The sequence below is a fragment of the Mus caroli genome, unplaced genomic scaffold, assembly GCF_978045245.1.
Source record: "Mus caroli unplaced genomic scaffold, Mus_caroli_1 scaffold_8, whole genome shotgun sequence".
NCBI lineage: Eukaryota > Metazoa > Chordata > Mammalia > Rodentia > Muridae > Mus > Mus caroli.
The window spans coordinates 116,078,094-116,103,529 of NW_028227263.1; the positions used below are offsets into that span (position 1 = coordinate 116,078,094).

The 25,436-nt window shown below is 49.5% G+C and overlaps 1 protein-coding gene across 1 annotated transcript in view; it reads left to right on the forward strand.

Annotated features, from left to right (window-relative positions):
* Positions 1-25,436, forward strand: part of Ryr1 (ryanodine receptor 1) — a 126,951-nt gene that overhangs the window by 25,741 nt on the left and 75,774 nt on the right. The window contains exons 23-40 of the mRNA XM_085841970.1: positions 850-933; positions 2,184-2,491; positions 3,492-3,694; positions 4,238-4,412; positions 4,545-4,753; positions 5,599-5,993; positions 7,749-7,881; positions 8,970-9,130; positions 9,832-9,997; positions 12,581-12,667; positions 12,786-13,012; positions 14,132-14,744; positions 17,034-17,297; positions 17,602-17,802; positions 18,131-18,242; positions 22,573-22,719; positions 23,601-23,874; positions 25,311-25,425. Of these exons, the coding sequence (XP_085698096.1) occupies positions 850-933; positions 2,184-2,491; positions 3,492-3,694; positions 4,238-4,412; positions 4,545-4,753; positions 5,599-5,993; positions 7,749-7,881; positions 8,970-9,130; positions 9,832-9,997; positions 12,581-12,667; positions 12,786-13,012; positions 14,132-14,744; positions 17,034-17,297; positions 17,602-17,802; positions 18,131-18,242; positions 22,573-22,719; positions 23,601-23,874; positions 25,311-25,425 (3,874 nt within the window). The remainder of the gene's footprint in view (positions 1-849; positions 934-2,183; positions 2,492-3,491; positions 3,695-4,237; positions 4,413-4,544; positions 4,754-5,598; positions 5,994-7,748; positions 7,882-8,969; positions 9,131-9,831; positions 9,998-12,580; positions 12,668-12,785; positions 13,013-14,131; positions 14,745-17,033; positions 17,298-17,601; positions 17,803-18,130; positions 18,243-22,572; positions 22,720-23,600; positions 23,875-25,310; positions 25,426-25,436) is intronic.

Below are 25,436 nucleotides of genomic sequence, written 5' to 3' on the forward strand. Positions count from 1 at the left end.
GGAATCTGATGGCCAGTGCTGGTGTGTCTGAAGACAGCTACAGTGTACTCATATAAATACAATAAATAAATCTTTAAGAAAAAAAGCCACACAGCCGGGCGTGGTGGCGCACGCCTTTAATCCCAGCACTCGGGAGGCAGAGGCAGGCGGATTTCTGAGTTCGAGGCCAGCCTGGTCTACAAAGTGAGTGCCAGGACAGCCAGGGCTACACAGAGAAACCCTGTCTCTAAAAAAAAAAAAAAAAAAACCAAAAAAAAAAAAAAAGCCACACACGATGAATGGTACCTGTGATACCAGCACTGGAGAGGAGCCTGACAACTTATTAGACAGCCAGTGTGCCCAGTTGGTGAACTCTAGGTTCAGCGAGAGATTGTGCCTCAAGAAATAAGGCAGAAAACAGGTGAGAAAGGCACCTGATATAGACCCATGATCTCTAAACACATACGTTCGTGCACACACAAGCGTGCGCCCAGACAGTATCTGAGACAGACAGACAGACAGACAGGTGATGTGCTTCCATCATCCAGACACTTATGAGGCCGGGCTGGGAGGATGACCCCAGCCCAACGCTTTGAGGATAGCCTGGGCTATCATCAGTGAGACGCTCTCACAAGCTGTGGAGGGGAGGCAGGAAGCCATAGCAAAGGATGGGTAGACACAGGAAGGGACAGAGAAAGAAACAGTCAGGGGAAGCTGACCACCACCAAAGGGATGCGGAGATGAAGGAGTACAGGAAGAGAAAGGTCACCCAAGGAGAGGGTGCACAGGTGTCAGAGCAGCCAGACAGAGACAGAGGTGGCAGGGCAGGGAGCTCTGCAGGCTGTGACCTTGTCCTGCTCCCCTGCTCAGGACTCTGTTGGCCCTGGGCTGCCATGTGGGCATGGCCGATGAGAAGGCAGAAGACAACCTGAAGAAGACGAAGCTCCCTAAGACGTAAGTATGGGTGGCCTGGCCTGCTTGGAGGCAGGCTGGTGAAGGATTCATAGGGAGGTCTAAAAAGATCAAAGAGCCATGGCAGTGACGCTGAGGTCATAGATGAAACTGCACAGGTTAGGCTGCAGGCTGGCAGGTCAGGAGGCAGGGGGCAGGGGGCAGAAGTGAATGTCCAGGGTTAAAGAATTAGGACTTTCAGAGGCAGAGACTGAACCAGGATGCAGGGTCAGGAGCTGCCCTGAGAAATCTAAGGTGACATTTCCATCTTAGAGTCCTGGGTCAGAGATAGAAGGTGAGAATCCAGAGGTTGCTGGAGACATAAGTAACTGGTCCTAGGATGATGGGTGAGGGGATAGAGATCTCGAGTTCAAAGGTCAAGGACTTCAAAGCCAGGTGTTTAGGAGTGTTTGGGTATGGGTCAGAAACATGAAACCTCAAAGCTAGAGTTGCATAGTGTGCTCAAGAGAAAGACTCCCAGAACTGGGTGTGGTGGATGGAGCACATCTGTCCAGAGCCTGAGACAGAAACATTTGGGAGTTTGAGGCAGTCTGGGATATATAGTGAGACCCCATCTTAAAAACAACAAAACCCCCCAAAGAAGCAAAGATAAGACTCCCAGTTTCAGGAAACTGGTATGGCTCAGTGGAAATTTACTCAGACACACATACACATAAGTAAAAAATACATTAATTTTTTTTTTAAAATGAAGGGGTCGGAGCTGGTGAGATGGCTCAGCAGGTAAGAGCACTGACTGCTCTTCCAAAGATCCTGAATTCAAATCCTAGCTACCACACGGTGGCTCACAACCACCCATAATGAGATCTGACGCCCTCTTCTGGTGCATCTGAAGTCAGCTACAGTATACTTACATATAATAATAAATAAAATCTTTAAAAATAAATGAAGGAGACACAGAAGTCAGCAGTGCCAAGCCCCCCACAGATAGTTCAATCCTGGAAACCCACGTGAAGGTGGAAGGAGAGAGCTGAGCCCACAAACTTTACCTCTACATGCACTGTACACACTTGATCCCTACCCCACACAGACCACAGACGTACAAACAACAACAGGGTTAAAGATCTTAGGGTCCTGGGACGGGCCAGAATCCCATAGCCAACCCAGTGTGGTGGTGCACACCTTTAATTTCAGAACGCAGGAGGCAGGTCTTTGTGAGTTCAAAGCTAACCTGTTCTACACAGTGAGTTCCAGGCTAGCCAGGGCTATACAGTGAGACACTGTCACATCTGCAGGTATATGATGAGCAATGGATACAAGCCGGCTCCTCTGGACCTGAGCCACGTGAGGCTGACGCCTGCACAGACAACTCTGGTGGACCGGCTGGCAGAGAACGGGCACAATGTCTGGGCGAGAGACCGCGTGGCACAGGGCTGGAGCTACAGTGCTGTGCAGGACATTCCTGCACGCAGAAATCCTCGCCTCGTGCCCTACCGCCTGCTGGACGAGGCCACCAAACGCAGCAATAGGGACAGCCTCTGCCAGGCTGTGCGCACCCTGCTGGGCTATGGCTACAACATCGAGCCTCCTGACCAGGAGCCCAGTGAGTGCTGACCTCTGTCTCCACCCCTAAGCTTACCTTGACCTTGACCCCTGACCCTTCAGTGATTAACATTTCTGATCTTTAACACTGATCAGAGGTTGGTAAGCATTTACCCCTCTCTTTGACCCTTACCCTTACCACATCACCCTGGTCTTGATGCCATCTGACCACTGACCTTGATCTGACTCAGTGTTTGTGTGGCCCATGACCACAGTGTTGAGCTGTGGGACCATGCCATGTGCCCAGTGAGTGCTGACCTCCACCTTTGACCCTTAACCCCAAACCCTGGGTAGAGCTGTAACATGAAGCCACTCAACCCAAGGACTGGGTTCCTAACTCCTGTCGGGAACCTGATCTTTCACAATTCCCCAACCAAGCCTTGACCCCAAGAATGACCACCGTACCCAGGCTCTCCCTCCCTCCTCCTTTTCTGCACACTGGTTGGTTTTTTTTGTTTTTGTTTTTGTTTTTGTTTTTGTTTTTTGTCTTTTGAGGAAGACTCTCAATAGCTGAAGCTAGCCTGGTGCTCATTATGTAATCCAGGCTCATGGTCTCCTGCCTTGGCCCCCTACGTACTGGGATTATAAGTATGCATTACTCTGCCTGGCTGTGATCATGATTACTTCCAATATGGTGTCTCACGTAGCCTGGATAAGCCAGGTGACCCTCAACTTGTACAGCTGAGGCTGGCCTTGAACTCTGGATTCCCTTGGTAACTATTTATTTATTTATTTATTTATTTATTTATTTATTTATTTATTTTCTGAACTGGGCATGGTGGCTTTAGTCCCAGCACTCAGGAGTCAGAGGCTGTGAGTCTGGTCTACATAGCAAGTTCCAGACCAGCTAAAGCTACACAATGAGACCTTGTCTCAAAACCAAAGACCACCAAGACAGTGTGAAGGGAAGCCCCTCCCCTTTTCTGGTCTCACCTCACCTCTAGATATCTTGGGATCCACTTCCTTCCCAGCTTCTCTAACTCTACCTGGTCTCCTTGTAGGTCAGGTGGACAGCCAGTCTCGTGGTGACCGGGCCCGCATCTTCCGGGCAGAGAAGTCCTATGCAGTCCAGAGTGGCCGATGGTACTTTGAGTTCGAAGCAGTCACCACAGGAGAGATGCGAGTGGGCTGGGCAAGGCCTGAACTGAGACCTGATGTGGAGCTGGGAGCAGACGATTTGGCCTATGTCTTCAATGGGCACCGAGTGGGTACCTCACTGGCCTCCATTCTGTCTGGCCTGTGGTTTCTCCTGGTCACACATTCTAATCCTGTCTGTTTGTGCCTCTCTGTTCATTGATCCATGAATCTGCCATACATTATCCATGCATTCATGCATATATACACCCATGCATCCATCCATGCATCCATCCAACCATTCATCCATCCATCCATCCATCCATCCACACCATCTGTCTATCCATTTGCTTCTGTATGCATCACCTCACGTTTTCCCCTTCCTTATTTCTGTCCCAACCCTTACACTACCCCATGTCTGGTCTGTATGCCTCTGCCATGGGGACACCGGCAGGAAGCAGGCATAGGGTAGAGATTGGTGAAGGCAATTTCAGGTTCACGGATGCAAATGGGAGGAAGATGGAGGGTACCATGGTGACCCTCTCCTGTCTCACATGCACTGAACTTGATACTGTGTGTGTCTTCTCATGTAGACACATGCCACACATGACTGTCCCTTGTCTCCGTTTCTCTGGATGCCTCTCATCGTGGGTTCCTGGGGTTCTCCTCGCAGGGCCAGCGCTGGCACTTGGGCAGTGAGCCATTTGGGCGCCCCTGGCAGTCGGGCGATGTCGTCGGCTGCATGATTGATCTCACAGAGAACACCATCATCTTCACCCTCAATGGCGAGGTCCTCATGTCTGACTCGGGCTCGGAAACAGCCTTCCGTGACATTGAGATCGGGGACGGTGAGAGCCACCATCTCTTTACATCTCTTTACATCTCTTCCTGGTCTAGTTCTCCTGTCTTCTATGGCCCTCCTTCCCACCGATGCCTGTAGCACCCTCCTGTTCACCCCACCCATTGTCCCTTTCCCTCAGGCTTCCTGCCAGTCTGCAGCTTGGGACCTGGTCAGGTGGGCCACCTGAACCTGGGCCAGGATGTGAGCTCCCTGAGGTTTTTTGCCATCTGTGGCCTCCAGGAAGGTTTTGAGCCGTTCGCCATCAACATGCAACGCCCAGTTACCACCTGGTTTAGCAAGAGTCTTCCTCAGTTTGAGCCTGTGCCCCTTGAACACCCCCACTATGAGGTAAGAATCGATTCCCATGCACATGGTTATTATTAATATTCTGTGCTGCTGAGGACCAAACACAGGACATGATGCACACTAGATAACATATTCTCTTTTTTCTCTTTTCTGGTGGTTCCAGGGATTGAACCTAAGGCCTTTCACATGCTAGGCAGGGGCTCTACCACTGAGCCACGCCCCCAGCCCCTCACTGGGGGATTCTAGGCAGGGGCTCTACCACTGAGCCACACGCCCCCAGACCCTCACTGGGGGATTCTAGGCAGGGGCTCTACCACTGAGCCACGCCCCCAGCCCCTCACTGGGGGATTCTAGGTGGTGTTTCCTGGTGTGTTTCTAGAACAGTGCCTAGAACACAGTAGGAATTCCTGAGATATTTGTAGTCTAGATAGATGATACATGGATGGATAAATGAATGCATGGAAGGACAGATGGATGTAAATTGATGTGTGGGAGATGGTGACTCACAGATGGTGTGTAATGTATGTATATGTGTCTGTGTGTGTATGTATGTATTATGTATGAACACAGATGGATGCATGGGTAGGTGATGGGTAGATGGATAAATGCATGAGTGGAGTTGTGCATTGAATGCATGTGTGGAACCTTACTCTGCAGTGCACAGGGAGGTTCTGAAAATTCCTCCAAGCGATGCCAGTGTAGGACCAAGCTATTAACTCTTTATAAGGCTCAGAGTTGGATAGAGCCTAATAGCACTCCATAGCCAAGCCCCATCATGCTATTTTAGATAATTCCCACCCAGAGGCCTAATAGTGACTTTACACAGAACCGTGTTCAGGACCCTATCTCACAAGCCTGGCTCAGAGCTCCTGCCTCTCTCCCTCAAGGTGGCCCGCATGGATGGCACTGTGGATACACCCCCCTGCCTGCGCTTGACCCACCGCACCTGGGGTTCACAGAACAGTCTGGTGGAGATGCTGTTTCTCCGGCTAAGCCTTCCGGTCCAGTTCCACCAGCACTTCCGCTGCACCGCAGGGGCCACACCCCTGGCATCCCCTGGCCTGCAGCCACCTGCTGAAGATGAGGCCCGGGCAGCAGAACCAGATACGGACTATGAAAACCTGCGCCGCTCCGCTGGAGGCTGGGGAGAGGCTGAGGGGGGCAAGGATGGAACTGCCAAGGAGGGGACACCCGGAGGCACTGCCCAGGCTGGGGTAGAGGCTCAGCCTGCGAGGGCGGAGAATGAGAAAGACGCTACCACCGAGAAGAACAAGAAGAGAGGGTGAGTTAAGATCGGGGCTAGAAAGGGGCTCAGAGTCTGTTTTGGGATCCCCAGTTATGCAACTGCAATAATTTAAGAAGCCTCCATTGTTCCCCAAAGGGGCCCAGTTGTGCTAAGTGAGGTCAGAACACTGAGTGGTCTTGTGTGAGGCGAATGGTATTTATTATTTCCCAGCTATGCTGTCATTTCCACAAAATTACAACTATGAAACTTGAAGCAACACAATCCAAACAAACAACCAAAGCTAACTAACGTCAAAGAAGGCCAATATCAAGCACTGGACTGATGCAGGGTGGTGGCACACACCTTTAATCCCAGCACTCTGGAGTCAGAGGCAGGCAGATCTCTGAGTTCGAGGCCAGCCCGGTCCACAGAATGAATGAGTTCCAGGACAGCCAGGGCTACACAGAGAAACCCTGTCTCAAAACAACAACAAAAGGGAGGGGAGACTGGATTGAAAGAAAATCTATTTTCCCCCATCATAGCAGTGATTTTCACTTAGCATGAGTCTCTTTGAGGTTGTTTGGAAATGATAGTGTTGTTGGTGTCTATCACAGTTGGAGGTGCTGTTGCTAGAAGCTTGCCACCCAGTCATGGTGGCTTCACCTGTAATCCCAGCACTTGGGAGGCAGAGGCAAGCGGACTGTTCTCATAGTGAATCCCAGACCAGCCTGGGCTACATAGTGAGAGCCTGTCTCAAAAACCAATAAACGACATCAATTTAACAAACAAACAAACAAACAAACAAACACCTAACACAGGTCTGGGAGGATGGTGCAGTCGGTAAAGTGCTTGCCTTGAAAGCGTGAGCGTTCAGTTCCATCCCCAGAACCCACACGAAAGTGCCAGGGGTGGTAGCAGGAGCTTGTAGTCCCAAGGATGGAGCTTGGGATGGAGGCAGGCAGGCTATTGGGGCTCACTGGCTGGCCACCCTAGCCTACTCAAGTGAACTCCATGCCAACAGAAAACACTTGCACAAAACAAAGTGGGCGTCACTTCCTGTGGACACCAAAGGTTGTCGTCTGTCCTCCACATGCATGCACACACGTGCATGTGCACCTGCACACACAGATGCACCCACATGAATACACAAGCATGCACGCTCAATAAATAAATAAATAAATACAACTTAAAAAGTAGTACAAATGGATAATGTTGATTTAGAGAGACCACTGTGTGTTCCCATATATCTGGCTACTCTCTTTACCCTCTTTATTTTGCTTTGTTTTTAATAGCCCAGGCTGGCCTCAAACTTGCTGTAGAACTGAGGACAGCCGTGAACTCCCAATCCTCTTCTCTCACCTCCCCAGTGCGTGTGCACCACCACACCTAGCTATCAGTTGCCCTCTTTAAATGGGACTAGCCCAGCATCCACAAGCCCAGCACACGGCACTTCCTGAATAGACTGGGCTGGGCCAGTCAGGAATCCCCATTCTCCAGTGGCAAGCTCCTGGGGTTAGAAGGAGGGTCTAGCCGGGCGTGGTGGCGCACGCCTTTAATCCCAGCACTCGGGAGGCAGAGGCAGGCGGATTTCTGAGTTCGAGGCCAGCCTGGTCTACAAAGTGAGTGCCAGGACAGTCAGGGCTACACAGAGAAACCCTGTCTCAAAAAACCAAAAAAAAAAAACCAAAAAAAAAAAAAAAAGAAGGAGGGTCTAACCGGGACAGATGTGCTCCACATGATGACTATGGTGGGAAGAAGGAGGGGATGGGCTTAAGAGCTGCATCTAATGGCAGGCTCTCCTCTGACCTCCAGGTTCTTGTTCAAGGCCAAGAAGGTTGCCATGATGACCCAACCACCTTCTACTCCGGCTCTTCCCCGACTCCCTCGAGATGTGGTACCTGCTGACAACCGCGACGACCCTGAGATCATCCTCAACACCACCACGGTGTGAATCTAGGACGCCCCACTTTGGGGACAACCCCACCCCCCAACATAACAGGGAAACCCAGAACTTCCAGTTCATTGCTGTCATTCTTATAGCTGAGATACCCCAGTACATTCTAGAGAGTCAGAATGCAACACACGGATGCGATTTTTTGAACCTCCTATTCTCATGTATTAGTGGCCTAAAGATAGTAGGGGGTTCAGTGAAGCTATAAGGCAAACTTATATAACTCTTAGGGGTCCCAAAATGCAGAGAATAAGCCAATATAGATCAACATTCTGGATCAATTATATACATACAGTACTTGAATTTCAATAGCAAACATATTCCTGGGAGTAAAAATCCATAGTTACCCCAATATAGGTTGAGTCCTTAGATATTTGTTAAGATAGAAATCTTATTCATGCCAGGCTTGCTGGCACAGGTCTGTAATCCCAGCTACTGGGGAGGCTGAGGCAGGAGGATCACAAGTTCAAGGCCTGCCTGCTATGGAGGAGTTCAAGACGAGCTAAGGCAACAGAGTGCAGCCCCATACCACTGCTGAGGATGTAGCTCAGTGATAGAGCATTCACAAGGTCCTAGATTCCAGCATTGGTTCAGAAAAGGAGAGGATAGGAGGGGAGAGGGGAAAGGGGAGAGGGGAGTGCAGAGGAGAAGGGAGAGGGGAGGGGGTGGGAGGGGAGGGGAATGCACTATAACATTTAGGATCCTAGGCTACCTGGGTGCCATTTGGGTGAATCTCTTCAGTGCTCTGTGCCTTCTAGTGGAAGGACTGCCACTCACCAGTAAATAGAAGGGTAACAGTGGTAGTAACTCCCTGTGAGGTGGCTGGGCAGATGCTGTACGTTAGACAGTAAAGAACCTTACTTAGAGCACCAAGCTATTGTTGTGAGCTATTTTGTTGCTTTGCTGTAGTTTGAAGAAGGACCAGGTGTAAGGGTGCCACCAAGTATTCCCAAGGGGGCTCCCCAATCTTGGAAAGCAAGAACAGGCACACCAGCACACACTTAGACTCAGAAGATCTCTCATGTAGTAGGAAAGGCCATTTTTCCCACTGACCTCTGGTCCTCTCTTTATTATGTCACCAGTACTATTACTCTGTGAGGGTCTTCGCGGGTCAGGAGCCCAGCTGCGTGTGGGTGGGCTGGGTCACTCCTGACTACCATCAACATGACATGAGCTTCGACCTCAGCAAAGTCAGGGCGGTGACAGTGACCATGGGAGATGAACAAGGCAATGTCCACAGCAGGTACTGGGCGGGAGTGGGGGTTCTGTGTGCAGGCAGGAGGTTGGCATGGGCAGGATCTGTGAGCTCTGGGCACCAGCTTTAGAGATGCCTGGCTGGGGTTCCTAGGATCCTTGAGGAACAAAAAGAAATCATGGCAACCACTTCTTTCTTTCCTTTTTCCTTGCTCGTTAATTGTTTCTTTGTTCTACTTTCCTTCTTTTTAAATAGATACTTTCTATCTATTTATTATTTTATGTGCATTGGTGTTTCCGCTTGCTTATATGTCTGTGTGAAGGTGTCAGATTTTGGAGTTACAGACAGTCCTGAGTTGCCATAGGGGTGCTGGGAATTGAATCCGGGTTCTCTGGAAGAGCAGTCAGTGCTCTTAACCCCTGAGCCATCTCTCCACCCCTGTGCTATTTTATTCCCCCTTGTCTATTTATTCCCCCTTGCCTCCCATTTTCCCCTCTGTCTCTTCTGATTCCTCTTTTCTCTTCCTGTCTGTTCTCCTGACTCCCCTTTCCCCGATGCATACTAAACTATGGCTGTGGGGCATCTGGGCCCATGGTGGAGGGTTTTCTGTGCTCATTCTGCAGGTGGTGGGTGTTTGTGTGTGGGGCTCTGAGGTCACAGTATTCCTGGAGCTTGGGGAAGGAGGCATCGAGGGTTCCCTGACTGCAGGCGGATATGTGCCCTAACCAAGGTTGGGTTGTCTTTTCCAGCCTCAAGTGTAGCAACTGCTACATGGTGTGGGGCGGAGATTTTGTGAGTCCCGGACAGCAGGGCCGGATCAGCCACACGGACCTTGTCATTGGCTGCCTGGTGGATCTGGCCACCGGCTTGATGACCTTCACAGCCAATGGCAAAGAAAGCAACACCTTCTTCCAGGTGAGCCCAGCCCCTCACGCCTTAGCGACAGGATCCCAGGGTCTGAGGAAAAACCTTCAGAGCAGCCCCTGAGGTCAGAGCCTGGAGGGAGAAAACAGGCCTTCCCCTAAGTTGTGTCGTTGAACCTTCCATTAAAGTTCTGCCCAGGGTGGAGGGAAAGCAGAGCCTTGGCACTGAAGAGAGGTCTGTAGACTCACTCCCTCATGGGCTGGGTGACATCTGTCCTCTTCTCACCATGAAGCAAACCCCCTAGAGTAGGCCAAAATCTTCAAGTAGGTTTGTCCTTTTTTAGCATATCATTATTGTTGTTATTGTCACTGTTATTATTATCTAAATGTTCACATGTATATTAAGTATACAGAGACACCGAAGGAATTGTACAGTAACTCCCTGTTCACAAGCCCACCACCAAACTCGATTATTGACTCTTTGCCACATGTATGTCCAACCTACCCATCGTCCTTTAGCCCATCTGAGGTGGTCTTCGCAGTTTTTTTTTTTTTTTTTTTTTTGGTTTTTCGAGACAGGGTTTCTCTGTGTAGCCCTGGCTGTCCTGGCACTCACTTTGTAGACCAGGCTGGCCTCGAACTCAGAAATCCGCCTGCCTCTGCCTCCCGAGTGCTGGGATTAAAGGCGTGCGCCACCACGCCCGGCTTCGCAGTTTTTTTAAAAATGGTTTTTAATTTTTAGAGGTACTTCTAGATGAAGTTCCTTATTGGAAGATTTACTTCTCAGACTTTAAAAATGTGTATGTGTTTTGGGTTTTGGGTTTTTGGTTTTTTGCCTGCATGTACGTAAACGTACCATGCTCATGCCTGGTGCCTGCCCGTGGAGGTCAGAAGGCTTGGGATCTCCTAACCCTGGAGCTACATACAGTTGTGAGCCACCATGTGGGTTCTGAGAAGCGAATCCAGGTCTTCTGCAAGAGCAACAAGTGCTCTTAGCTACTGAGCCGTCTCGCTGGTCCCTATCTTATTTTATAAGACAAGATCTCACATAGATCAGGCTGTTCTCAAACTCAGCACGTAGCCCAGGATGACCTAAACTTGTGATCTTCCTGCCTTTACCTCCCAAGGGCTGGGATTCCAGGCCTGTGCCGCCGTGCTCAGCCTGCAAAACGACATTTTAAGTGGAGAATTTCAGAAACATACAAAAGCAGAATAGCACAATGAGCCACCAGGTCCCCATTACCAGCGTCAGCTACCACCCACTCAGAGCCAATCTCATTTCATCTCCACACCTACTCCCCTTCCACTCCCACTGAAGGGTTTGAAAGAAACTGCCGGCAGCACAGAGCCTCATCTCTTTAAAAGATAAAGATTATTTTTAAAAGGCAGAGCCACAATACTGTTATCGCTGAAAAGAAGAAAAGTTCCTAACTGTTCCTCACTGTCGTCAAATCCCTAGTCCATGCTCAGGTGTCTTTGATTGTCTCCAAAATGTCTCCGTGCCTCTCCTTTGTTTGAGTCAGAAGCTAAGTAAAGCGGGATCTTTTAACGAACTCCTACATCCTTCAAACCTCTTCACATATTGCCTCCTCTCCTCTCCTTCCTTCCTCCCTCTCTCTCTCCCATCCTTCCTGCCTTCCTTCCTTTTTTAAAGATAGAGTTTTATGCACCCTAGGCTGGCCAATATAGCCTTGGATGGCCTTGAACTCCTGATCCTTCTGCCTCCACCTCCCAAGTGCTGAGATCACAGGTGTGTGCCACCACACTCCACTTAGGTTCCCTCCCTCCCTCCCTCCCTCTCTCCCTTTCTCCCTCCTTCTGTCCTTCTCTCCCCTCTTTCCATGGAGCTCTCCCCTTCCCCTTTCTCCCCCTCTCTCCCTCTCCTCACCTTCTCTCCTTATCTCCCCTCCTCCACCCTTCTTCCTCCTCTTCCCCTCTCTGCCCCTCCCTCTCCATCCTCTCTGCCCCTCCCTCCCTCTGTTCTCAGCCTTTGGTGAGGGAACAGGCAGGCTCTGTGCTATCCATTTGTTCCTTACAGTGCGGTCCTTGGACCAGCAGCATCTGGAATTTTGTTAGATCCTGCAGGGTTGCAGGCCCCTCCTTGAACCTGCTGACTATGTCTCTACTTTATTGAGATTTCAGAGGTTTCTATGCAAGTTAACCCCTCAGGGAGTGTTCTGGCTTAGCTACCTACAGCCTCTGGCCTGTCATCCTAACACTGTTCTTGTCCTTTGTACCGCCAGTGAACTGGGGGTTGGGTCTGCACGTGTAGTTAGGTGCTGGTAAGGCTCCTCCCTCCTCGCAGTGTTGTTTGGGGAGATGGGAAAGCTGTTGAGGGTGGGTTCTACTAGGAGGGCCAGAGGAGGCCAGTCAGGAGCTCTGGCTTCTGAAGAGTGAGTGGGGAACGCACTCCTGAGGGACCCTGATGTGCACAAAGATGCAGTTGACAGGTTTCTCTGAAGGAGCTGGAGATGCTTGGCCTGGCTGCATCAGGGTAGCCAGGCTCAAGGCTCACCTACAACTATTGTGGATCTCCAGTGCCCAAGTGTGGTTCTACAAAATTGGGTCCAGGCAGAGTGCACAATGCCTCTGGCCCACCCTCTCGCTTACACCTTGACCTTTTCTCCCCCGCCAGGTGGAACCCAACACGAAGCTGTTTCCTGCTGTCTTTGTGCTGCCTACCCACCAGAACGTGGTCCAGTTTGAGCTGGGGAAGCAGAAGGCAAGGAGATGTGGATGGGAGTTTGCTTAGGCCAGGGTGTGCAGCGCGTACCTGGGCAGGGCTGGGAGGACCGCGAATCCTGACCCATTCTTCCCCACCCCGACCCCTGAACGCACAGAACATCATGCCGCTGTCAGCCGCCATGTTCCTGAGCGAGCGCAAGAACCCAGCCCCACAGTGCCCACCAAGGCTGGAGGTGCAGATGCTGATGCCCGTCTCCTGGAGCCGAATGCCCAACCACTTCCTACATGTGGACACGCGGCGTGCTGGAGAGCGGCTGGGCTGGGCAGTTCAGTGCCAGGAGCCGCTGATGATGATGGCGCTACACATCCCGGAGGAGAACAGGTCCAGGCCTTCCCGCAGCGCTCGGCTTCCCCCAACCCCCGCTGCGCTCGCTCGGTGCCTTTCCCAACTACAACCCCAGGACTACACACGTTCCCAGGAGGCTTCAGGTCTTAATCAGAGGACTCTGGCTCAGCATCAGCCTCCTCAAATAGCCCACCAGGGGGCTCTAGACCCATCCCAGTGAACCTCATATTCATCTTAGGAGAGCACAGTTACACCTCAGGGACACCAGACACTACAGGGACACTAAATTTGACTCAGAGAGCCCAGACAATGATCAAACTCCCCAACCCAGATAGATGTTAGATGTTTTTTTATGAATGCAGTGCTAGAGATTGAACCTAGGGCTTCTCACATGCTAGGCAAGTGCTCTACCAGCGGGGCCATAGCCCTAGCTCTTAAAATATATTTTTTTAATATTTTAAAAGTTATTATCGGGGCTGGTGAGATGGCTCAGTGGGTAAGAGCACCCGACTGCTCTTCCAAAGGTCCAGAGTTCAAATCCCAGCAACCACATGGTGGCTCACAACCATCCGTAACGAGATCTGGCGCCCTCTCCTGGAGTGTCTGAAGACAGCTACAGTGTGCTTACATGTAATAAATAAATAAATCTAAAAAAAAAAAAAAAAAAGTTATTATCTTGACATGGGATCCCTCCTAAGGTTTTTGTTTGGAGACAAGGTCTCCTGTAGCCCAGGCTAGCCTTGAACTGGCTATAGAGCTAGGATGGCCTTGAACATCTGACTTTTCTTCTCTACCTCCCAAGTGTCTCCCACCATACCTGGCAAATTCTCCTCATGCCGACTCACTCAGATATAACCAGGGTGCTGGAACCTGCCATAAAGAGCTCAAGCCCCTATCCTGGGGCATCTCAGCTACATCTAGGGGTTACCTGGTATTTTCTGTTGTCCCCCAAACTCCAGAGTCAGACTATTCCAGAAATCCCGTGTAGGGTGGGATGTACTCAAGCCCCTTAGGGACTCTCAGGACCACGGAAAGACTACTAGATCCAGAGCCACCTTAGAGCCTGACCCTGCCAGACACTTGAGATTCCCTAGCCTCTCTAAGGTGTCTGTCCCCATCCACTGCCCGTGACAGTGTGCCATATCTTTGCTGCAGGTGCATGGACATCCTGGAGCTATCTGAGCGGCTGGACCTACAGCGCTTCCACTCGCACACGCTCTCGCTCTACCGCTCGGTATGTGCCCTGGGCAACAACCGCGTGGCTCATGCCCTGTGCAGCCACGTGGACCAGGCACAGCTGTTGCATGCGCTGGAGGATGCGCGCTTGCCAGGTCCTCTGCGAGCAGGCTACTACGACCTCCTCATCAGCATCCACCTCGAAAGTGCCTGCCGCAGCCGTCGCTCCATGCTCTCTGAGTACATCGTGCCGCTCACGCCGGAGACCCGCGCCATCACGCTTTTCCCACCCGGGCGAAGTGCGGAAGATGGCCCCCGCCGCCATGGCCTGCCTGGCGTTGGGGTCACAACCTCCCTGAGACCTCCACACCATTTCTCCCCCCCGTGTTTTGTGGTCGCCCTGCCAGCTGCTGGGGCCACAGAAGCTCCAGCTCGCCTCAGCCCTGCCATCCCTCTGGAGGCTCTGCGAGACAAGGCGCTGAGAATGTTGGGGGAAGCCGTGCGTGATGGAGGACAGCATGCTCGCGACCCGGTTGGGGGCTCTGTGGAGTTCCAGTTCGTCCCGGTGCTCAAGCTTGTGTCTACCCTCCTGGTAATGGCTCCTTCCGGTTTCCCTCCCCCATTATTTCAGATTCGAAGCTGTACATCCATCTTGGGTGGTGTGTCAAGTTTGCACATTCTATGACCCATTCATCGCTCCACCCATCTTACACCCACCTTCCAATTAATTCATCATCCACCCGACTGTCATTCACGCTTCCTTTAATCCAGTCACCTATCCTCCATTTGTGTTTTTCAGTATCTTCTTTTTTTTTTTTTTTTAAAGATTTATTTATTTATTATATGTAAGTACACTGTAGCTGTCTTCAGACACTCCAGAAGAGGGCGCCAGATCTCGTTACGGATGGTTGTGAGCCACCATGTGGTTGCTGGGATTTGAACTCTGGACCTTCGGAAGAGCAGTCGGGTGCTCTTACCCACTGAGCCATCTCACCAGCCCCCAGTATCTTCTTCTTTCCCCCACTTCCCTATCCCACCAACCATTTATTCATTCATTCATCCATCAACTTTCCATCCACTCAGCTCTCCACTCATGCCTTTACACCCTCATTTATAAGTTCTCCCAATCTCCTGCTTTTCTGCCCACCATCCATCCATCCATCCATCCATCCATCATTTTCAATGTATCAATCTCCTATCTTCACATTTATGCACACGTGATCCCATGTTCTTCTATCTATTAACACATGTGTAATACATACCCATCTATTAATACATATTCCTTCCATATAGCCCATCACGGCCTTCTTCCCTTCACCTGTGCATCCATTTGTAGACCCGGCCACCAGTCCATCCATTTCCACGTCCCTTCTCGTACCTGCACCTGCCCATCCACCTGATGCCCACAGAACTATCTATGTCCATTCTGCTGTTTGCCCACCTAGCCATCCTTCTATCCAACATTTACTTCATGTTTTGCTTTATTCATACACCCATATACCATTCAACCATATATATACATTCATCCAGCTTTTAGTGCACAAACCAGTCTGTCCATCCATCAACCCACTTTCCCTGTCTGTTTGCTCATTTATCTACACTTACTATCAGTCTGTCTTAGTTTTTGTTCTATGGCTGTGAAGCACACTGGGACCAAGGCAACTCTTAGAAAAGAAAGCATTTAACTGGAGACTTGTTTACAGTTTCCAAGGGTTGGTCCATTACCATCACGGTAAGAAACAGACAGGCATGGTGTTGGTGCAGGAGTTGAGAGCTTTACATCCCAATCCACAGGCAGCAGACAAAGGGACACTGAGCCTGGAATGGACTTTAAAACCTCAAAACCCACCCCATAAACACACCTCCTCCAACAAGGCCACACCTCCTCCAACAAGGCCACACCTCCTCCAACAAGGCCACACCTCCTCCAACAAGGCCACACCTCCTCCAACAAGGTCACACCTCCTCCAACAAGGCCACACCTCCTCCAACAAGGCCACACCTCCTCCAATAAGATCACACCTCCTCCAACAAGGCCACCCCCTCCTCCAGTAAGGCCACACCTCCTCCAACAAGGCCTCAACTTCTCTAACAAGGCCACACACCCCAGTCCTTCCCAGTTTATCAAGCATGGAAATAAATGAGCTTCTGGGGACCATTCTCACTCAGTCTGTCCATCTGCCTACTCATACACCATGTGTCCTCATTTCATTCATCTGCCATCTCTTCTTCCACCATTTCCTCCACCTCCCTATCACACACTCATTCACTCGTTCATTCATCCCCTGCAAGTATGTATACTTCGGTCTAACAATTCATCTAGCCAGCGGACCCGTCCTCTCTCTGTTAGTTCCTCTGACCCGCCCCCACTCTTCCCTTGTATCTATTGTCTCTCTACCCTTCCAGAGTCAGTCAATCTATTGGCATCTTCGCTGTGTCAAGTGAGAGCTGATGTATGTTGGAACCCTTGTAGGCTTTTATTAGGTGCAGAGCATGTCTTGTCTCAGAGTCACCTATGTGGAGGCTTGAGAGGAAAGACACCTGTGAAGGGACTGTGGTGCTTAGGATAATGTGGGATGTGCCACACGGGTGAGACATGGATGTGGAGAGGGGTTAAGGAAGTTTTATCTTTTCCTTTGACAATTTCCTAAATGCATATCGTATATCTTGATCCTATCCAACTCAAATCCTACTGCACTGAGGGATCTTAAGGAAGGAGGGCAGCCAGACAGGAATGGCACTGTGCCCATGGGAGGAGCCATATCAGTCGCTGCTGGGATGCTCCTGGTGTGTGCAGGAGAAGCAGGTCTGGATAGTAGGGCTGGGACGAGATCATGAGGCCTTCCTGGCCACTGGGAAGGACTCGGCCTTTGTCCCGCAGGTGATGGGTGTCTTTAGTGACGAGGATGTGAAGCAGATCCTGAAGATGATTGAGCCTGAAGTCTTCAGGGAGGAAGAAGAGGCGGAGGAGGAGGGAGAGGAGGAAGAGGAAGATGAGGAGGAGAAAGAGGAGGATGAAGAAGAGGAGGCACACGAGAAGGAAGATGAGGAAAAAGAAGAGGCAGAGGATGCCGCAGAAGAGGAGAAGGAGGAGCTTGAGGAGGGGCTGCTGCAGATGAAGCTGCCCGAGTCTGTGAAATTACAGGTGAGTTTCCCTGTCTTTTGGCCTCCATCCATCAGGGCTCGGAGATACCCAATCTACTGGAGCTTGAGTCCTGGGCTTTGTCCAGCGGCAGTGGGAAGCTGTGGAGATGCAGAAAGCAGTGGGGTGGTGCTGGCTTCGGAGTGATGGCGCTGATTTCCTCACGAGAGGAAGCCATGGAGGACGCAAGCGATGGTGTTTGAGACTGGCCAGGGCCATGGAGAGGGGAGAGAAAGCATTGGAGGTGTCAAGGAACCCCTGATGGTGTCCCTACCATGCCTCCTACTATGTGGTTGCACTCCCGCAGATGTGCCACCTCCTGGAGTATTTCTGTGACCAAGAGCTGCAGCACCGGGTGGAGTCCTTGGCAGCCTTTGCAGAGTGTTATGTGGACAAGATGCAGGGCAACCAGCGGGGTCGCTACGGCCTCCTCATGAAAGCCTTCACCATGAGCGCGGCCGAGACCGCAAGGCGCACCCGAGAGTTCCGTTCTCCACCCCAGGAGCAGGTCCTCTATCCCCTGAACTCCAACTGGTCTCACTATCTAAACCCCAACCTCAACTTCCCTCGGTCCCAACTGATTGATATTGGTCACCTTCAAAACCGGTGCCCGAGCTTTGAAACTATGTGTTAACCTCTCCCACTCAGGAACTAACCTCGGAGTCACCAGAGACTGGTCGTGCCCCTTTCTTTCATAACCTCTGCTCCTAGTCCCTCAAATATTCTTTACTAACTCACATTTGGAGAAGGGGTCCTAGTCTTAGAGATGGATGGTTGAATCTATGACCCTGATCTGAGGTCGAAGGTCTTTATTCTGGTGTTTAATCTTTCTCTAGATCAACATGCTATTGCACTTCAAAAATGGCGCAGATGAGGAAGAGTGCCCTCTCCCTGAAGAGATCCGACAGGATTTAGTCAACTTCCACCAAGACCTGCTGGCACATTGTGGTAAGCAGAGAAATTCAGAGAGTGCTTTTCCAAAGCTTTCTTTTGCAATCTCGCCTGAAGTTTCAGTAAGATTTCCTGATCTTAAACACCCGTGTAAGGGCTGTAATAGAGATAAAGAGCACTGGCTGGTTTTCTAGAGAACCTGGGTTCGCTTCCCAGCACAGACATGGCAGCTCACAGCTAGCTGTGACTCCAGTTTCAGAATATCCAACAACTTTCTGGCTGTTACAGGCACTAGACAAACACACGGTTCACCGACATACATATAGGCAAAACATTCGTACAAGTATAATACAAATAAATAAATCTTAAGCTGTGTGTAGTGGTACTGACCTTTAATCCCAGCACTCAGGAGGCAGAGGCAGGGGAATCTCTGAGTTCAAGGCCAGCCTGGTCTACAGAGTGAGTTCCAAGGCAGCCAGGCTGCATAGTGAGATCCTTGAAAAACAAAAATAAAACAAAACAAAAAGCCCATGTATTGGTGCTATATAATGATTGGTTGAATGAATGAATGAATGGTTGCACAGATAGACAGTGATCAGGAGGATGTGCCTAGGCTGGCTGGGTGCAGACAGGTGACTGGGTGAATGCAAACTGAGAGACAGCAGCATGGATGGATGGCCATCACAATGGCTCCACAGGTAAAAGCGCCTGCTACCAAGCTTGGCAACCTGAGTTCAGCCCCCAGGACACACACTCTCAAAGAAAATAACTAACTTCTGCAAGCTGTCCTCTGCCCACATATACGCCCACATGTGTGTCTCAACACGCACGCGCATGTGCGCGCGCACACACAAATATAGTAAGAATTATTAAGAAAGATGGATGAACATAAAACCAAAGATACTAAAATTTACAGAGGAGAAAGTTGGGAAAAGCCTTGAAGATATGGGCACAGGGGGAAAAATCCTAAACAGAACAGTAATGGCCTGTGCTATAAGATCAAGAATCAACAAATGGGACCTCATAAAATTGCAAAGCTTCTGTAGGGCAAAAGGTACTGTCAATTAGACAAAAAGGCCACCAACAGATTGGGAAAGAATTTTTACCAATCCTAAATCTGATAGGGGACTAATATCCAATAGATACAAAGAGCTCAAGAAGCTGAACCCAAGAAATTCAAATAACCCCATTGAAAAATGGGGTACAGAGCTAGATAAAGAATTCTCAACTGAGGAATACTGAAGGGCTGAGAAGAACTTGAAAAAATGTTCAACATCCTTAATCATCAGGGAAATGCAAATCAAAACAACCTGAGATTCCACTTCACACCAGTCAGAATGGCTAGGATCAAAAATTCAGGTGAGAGCAGATGCTGGCGAGGATATGGAGAAAGAGGAACACTCCTCCATTGTTGGTGGGATTGCAAGCTTCTACAACCACTCTGGCAGTTTGTCAGAAAACTGGACATAGTACTACCGGTAGATCCAGCAATACCTCTCCTGAGCATATACCCAGAAGATGTTCTAACTGGTAATAAGGACACATCCTTCACTATATTCATAGCAGCCCTATTTATAATAGCCAGAAGCTGGAAAGAACCCAGATGTCCCTCAACAGAAGAATGGATACAGAAAATGTTGTACATTTACACAATGGAATACTACTTAGCTATTAAAAAGAATTAATTTATGAACTTCTTGGGCAAATGGATGTATCTGGACGATATCATCCTGACTGAGGTAACCTAATCACAAAAGAGGTCACTTGATATGCACTCACTGATAAGTGAATATTAGCCCAGAGACCTAGAATACCCAAGATACAATTTCCAAAACACAAGAAAATCAAGAAGGAAGACCAACACGTGGATACTTCATTCTTCCCTAGAATACGGAATAAAATATCCATGGAAAGAGTTGCAGAGACAAAGTCTGGAGCTAAGATAAAAGGATGGACCATCCAGACACTGCCCAACCCGGGGATCCATCCCATAATCAGCCACCAAACGCACACACTATTGCATAGGCCAGCAGATTTTGCTGAAAGGACCCTGATATAGCTGTCTCCTATGAGTCTTTTCCAGTGACTGGCAAATACAGAAGTGGATGCTCACAGTCGTATATAGGTTGGAACACAGGGCCCCCAATGGAGGAGCTAGAGAAAGTGCCCAAGTAGCTGAAGGGGTCTGCAACCCTATAGGTGGAACAACAATATGAACTAATCAGTACCCCCAGAGCTCATATCTCTAGCTGCATATGTAGCAGAAGACGGCCTAGTCAGCCATCATTGGTAAGAGATGCCCCTTAGTCTAGCATAGTTTATATGCCCCAGTACAGGGGAACGCCAGGGCCAAGAAGTGGGAGTAAATGAGTAGGGGAGCAGGGCAGGGGGGGGGAGGGTATAGGGGACTTTTGGGATAGCATTTGAAATGCAAATGAAGAAAGTATCTAAGAACAAAAGGGAAAAAAGGGAAGAAAAGAAAAAAAAAAAAAGAAAGATGGATGAACAAATAAATGGGGTAAATAAATAACCGGGTAGCTGGCTCACTGATTCAGTGAAGAGAGACCTTGCTGGCACGAGAGGCAGATGACAGTCTTCTACAGTTTCTGATGAAAGACCATCTGAGAGTCTTACTGAGATTCTCTTGTTGGTGATAAGTCATTTGTCTCTGCCTGAGTTTCAAGAATTCGTCTTTGCTTTTCAATGGCTTGAGTGTCCAAGTATGGAGATCTTTAAGCTGATCTTATTTGAAGTTTCTTTTTTTGGAAATGTAAATTATCATTTTTTAACCAATATTGGAAAGTCTTTCTTCAATGTGTTTTTGCATCTTTCTCTTTTCATCTGGGCTCTCACTATGAGTGTACTCTGCTTCACTGAGTCCCACGGTCTCAGCTCTCTTAATTTTATGGTTCTTTTATTTTATTTTATTTTTTTGCTCTTTTAGACTAGTAAATCTCTACAGCCTGCTTTAAAGATATCGATGTGTGAGTATGTGGGTGTGTATTTGCGTGTATATGTGTGTGTGAGAGTATGTGAGTTGCGTGAGTGTATGTGAGTGTGATATGAGTGTATGCGTGTGAGTGTATCTGAGTGTAAGTGTGATATGAGTGTATGCATGAGTGTATGTGAGTGTATGTGAGTGTATGTGAGTGTGATATGAGTGTATGTGAGTGTGTGTGTGTGTGTGTGTGTGTGCATCTGTGCAACAGTTAGAGGACAACTTGCAGAAGTTAGTCCCTACCTTTTTTAAAAAAAGATTTATTTATGTATTTTATGTATATGAGCACACTGTCGCTCTCTTCAGACACACTAGAAGAGGGCATCAGATCCCCATTACAGATGGTTGTGAGCCACCATGTGGCTGCTGGGAATTGAACTCAGGACCTCTGGAAAAGCAGTCAGTGCTCTTACCTGCTGAGCCATCTCTCCAGCCCTGTCTTTTAATTCTTTCGACACTTTGTTCTTTTCTTTCTTTGTCCTTTGGATTTATTCACAAGAGTTGCTTTGAAAGACGTGTGCTTCTGGGAATGGTAGTTTGCATCAGTACTCCTACTCAGGAGGCTGCAGCAGGAGGATCACCTCAAGTGGGCTACATAACTACATAATTAGTTGAAGACCAAGTTTGGCCAACATGATCCTGTCTCAAAAATCCAACAATTTTTTTCCCCAAATTAATGAAAATCAGCATAGCCAGGCATGTCAGCACACACTGGTCATCCCATCACGTGGGAGGTGGAAGCAGAACAAGGAATTCTACATCAATCTAGATTATTCTTCACAGAATAACTAAGTCAGTAAACACATGGGCATAGGGAGAAGAGGAAGAGAACTTCCCAGAGAACGTGCCTGAGTGAGAAGGGGACAGATGATTGGATGGGTGGATTAATAATGAATGAGTGAGCCGTGGTGGCGCACGCCTTTAATCCCAGCACTCGGGAGGCAGAGGCAGGCGGATTTCTGAGTTCGAGGCCAGCCTGGTCTACAGAGTGAGTTCCAGGACAGCCAGGGCTATACAGAGAAACCCTGTCTTGAAAAACCAAAAAATAAAAAATAAAAAAAAAAAATGAATGAGTGAGTGAGTAAGTGAGTGAGTGAATGAGCTAATGAATGAGTGAGTGAGTGAATGAATGAGTGAGTGAATGAATGAGTGAGTGAATGAATGAGTGAGTGAGTGAATGAATGGATTAATGAATGAGTGAGTGAGTGAATGGGCTAATGAGTGAGTGAGTAAATGAATGAATGGGCTAATGAATGAATGAGTGAATGAATGAATGGATTAATGAATGAGTGAGAGAATGAATGAGTGAATGAATGAATGAATGAATGAATGAATAGATGAATAAGCAAGCACTAGAGTGGCGTCCCATACTATCTTACCCACCTCCAGGAATCCAGCTGGAGGGAGAGGAGGAGGAGCCCGAGGAGGAGAGCACTCTGGGAAGCCGCCTCATGAGCTTGTTGGAAAAAGTAAAGCTGGTGAAGAAGACAGAGGAGAAGCCTGAGGAGGAGGCGGCACCTGAGGAGCACAAGCCTCGTGAGGACTGGGGACCAGGGCGAGTCAGGGCGGGGCAGGCAGCTCCAAGCTCTCTATAGCTCGATCCTGTGAAGGAACAGGAAAGCAAGAGTTGGGAGAGATGACGGTGCCTGGAGAGGTGGCCTCATGTGCGGGCTGTGGCTGACTGTGCAAATGGGCGGGCTGCGATGGATGACCGTGTGGCAGTGTTACATACCAGAGCAGAGGTGCATCTAGCCCGGGATGGTGACAGCTCCAAGACTGTGGTGGCTTGTGTCCTCGTGGTCCTTGTTTTCAGTTTCTCTCATACTGAGAGGAGGAATTAGAAAACCCAGGTCCGTGTTGGGGTCACAAACTGTGTATTAGCTGCGCCCTAGACAGAGTCTCTAATGTTGGTAGACGTTTGATCCTGTAACTTTTTTTGGTTTGGTTTGGTTTTTGGTTGTCTTTGTTGAGGGGGTTGGGGTTTGGGTATGGGGAGGTTTGGGTTTTTTGTTTTTGTTTTTTTTCTTTTTTGTTTTTGGGTGTTTTGAGGGTGAGGTTGCTTTGTTTTCAGAGGAGGTCTCTATGTAGACCTGGGACTTGCTATGTAAACTAGGCTGGCCTCAAACTCACAGAAATCCTCCTGCCTCTGCCTCCTGAGTGCTGCGATTAATGGTGGCCTTTGTGTGTGTGTGTGTGTTTTTGTGTGTGTGTTTAGGTGGCTGCAGAAGCCAGGGGAGGGAGGGAGGGAGGGAGGGAGGGAGGGAGGGAGGGAGGGAGGGTTTGATTCCTGGGACAATAGAAAAGTCTTTTGAATCCTCGTGCTTGTGGCAGGTGAAAAACAGGGCAGGTGGTGATAGAGAAGGGCTGCTCGCTCCTATGGTTCAGAGATGCAACCCAGTGTCCCAACCTTTCTCCAGAGTCCTTGCAGGAGCTGGTGTCCCACACAGTGGTGCGCTGGGCCCAGGAGGACTTCGTTCAGAGCCCGGAGCTGGTCCGTGCCATGTTCAGCCTCCTGCACCGGCAGTACGACGGGCTCGGAGAGCTGCTGCGTGCCCTGCCCCGGGCCTACACAATCTCTCTGTCCTCGGTGGAGGATACCATGAGCCTGCTGGAGTGCCTGGGCCAGATCCGCTCACTGCTCATTGTGCAGATGGGTCCCCAGGAGGAGAACCTTATGATCCAGAGCATTGGGTGAGAGCGCCTCCCCCTGGCCTGGCTGCCCGCCCATGCCCACGCGCTGTACTGCCCTTCCTCCCCACGCCCACGTGCTGTACTGCCCTTCCCCCCGCCCACACCCACGCCCATGTGCTGTACTACCCTTCCCCCTGCCCACGCCCACATCCACGCCCACGCTTAAGTGCTGTATTGCCTTTCCTCCCCCATGCCACGCCCACGCGCTGTACGGCCCTTCCTCCCCATGATGTCCCTTTGTCCTAATGGTTAACCCTCCTCAGAAGCTCCTGGTCACTGTGACTCTTGGCACATCTGCTGTTTCTGAGCTTAAAGTCCTCTGCTGTTAACAAAGGGAAGGACCATGCCTCCCCTTTAGAGAGGCCATGGGGCTTCAGGGACCTGTGCTTAGAGTAACAAGCTAGCAGATTTGGGGTGGCATCTCAGGCCTGTCATCTTAGCACTCAGAAAGCTGAGGCAGGAGGATGTTGAGTTCCAGGCCATTGTGGACTACATAGGAAGTTTTAGACCAGCCTGGGATACATAGCGAGACCCTGTGTCAGAATAATAATAAATATCAATAATTGGGCTGGTGAAATGGTTCAGTGGGTAGAGGTGATTGCAGCCAAGCCTGAACACCTGTCTATCCCCAGGACCCACGTGGTGGAAGGAGAGAAGGAACTCCAGGAAGTTTTCTGTGGGATGCATGGACCTCCCCCACATACACACAAAAAAGAAACAAATAAATTCTAAAGGGGGAGCACTGGAAAGATTGGTTCAGTGGTTAAAAGCACTTACTGTTCTTCCAGAGGACCAGGGTTCGATTCCCAGCACCCACATCAGGCAGCTCACGTCTACCCATAACTCTAGTTCCTCCGTGTGCATGGTATACATGACACACATAAGTAGAAATAATTTTTTTAAATTGTTTTAAATAATGCTACATCGTGATAGGATTGAGCATTGGGTCGAATGCAACTCAGCCATTTAAGCTCCTACCGTATGCCGGGCCCTCACAGACATTTGGGAATGCTGCAGGCAGCATCTACCTTAGGGGAGCCTGCCTTGGATCCAGACCTCATTTTCTGTGTCTGTGAGATCCCATAAGTATAATAACTCCTGCCTCCCAGAGTGGATGTAATCATGATTCTTCAGAGAGCGAGATGGTAGCTCACACCTGTCATCTCAGCACTTGGAAGGCTGTAAAGGGAGGATTACTGTGAATGCTAAGCCACCCTGGGCTACATAGTTTCAGGCTAGCTTCAGGTACCAGAGTGAGACCTTGTCTCAAAACCTAACTAAAACAAAACAGACAAACAAAAAAGGATGGATGAATTTAAATCTGCAAAAGGCGCCTAAAGAGTGCAGACTGTTGTCACCATGGTGACCATGAATTTCCCTGGATGTATGCCCCGCCCCCAGGCTATGCTTACCCCACATGTCCTGTCTGTTCACAGGAACATCATGAACAACAAAGTCTTCTACCAACACCCAAACCTGATGAGAGCGCTGGGTATGCATGAAACAGTCATGGAGGTTATGGTGAACGTCCTTGGGGGCGGCGAGTCAAAGGTGAGGGGCCT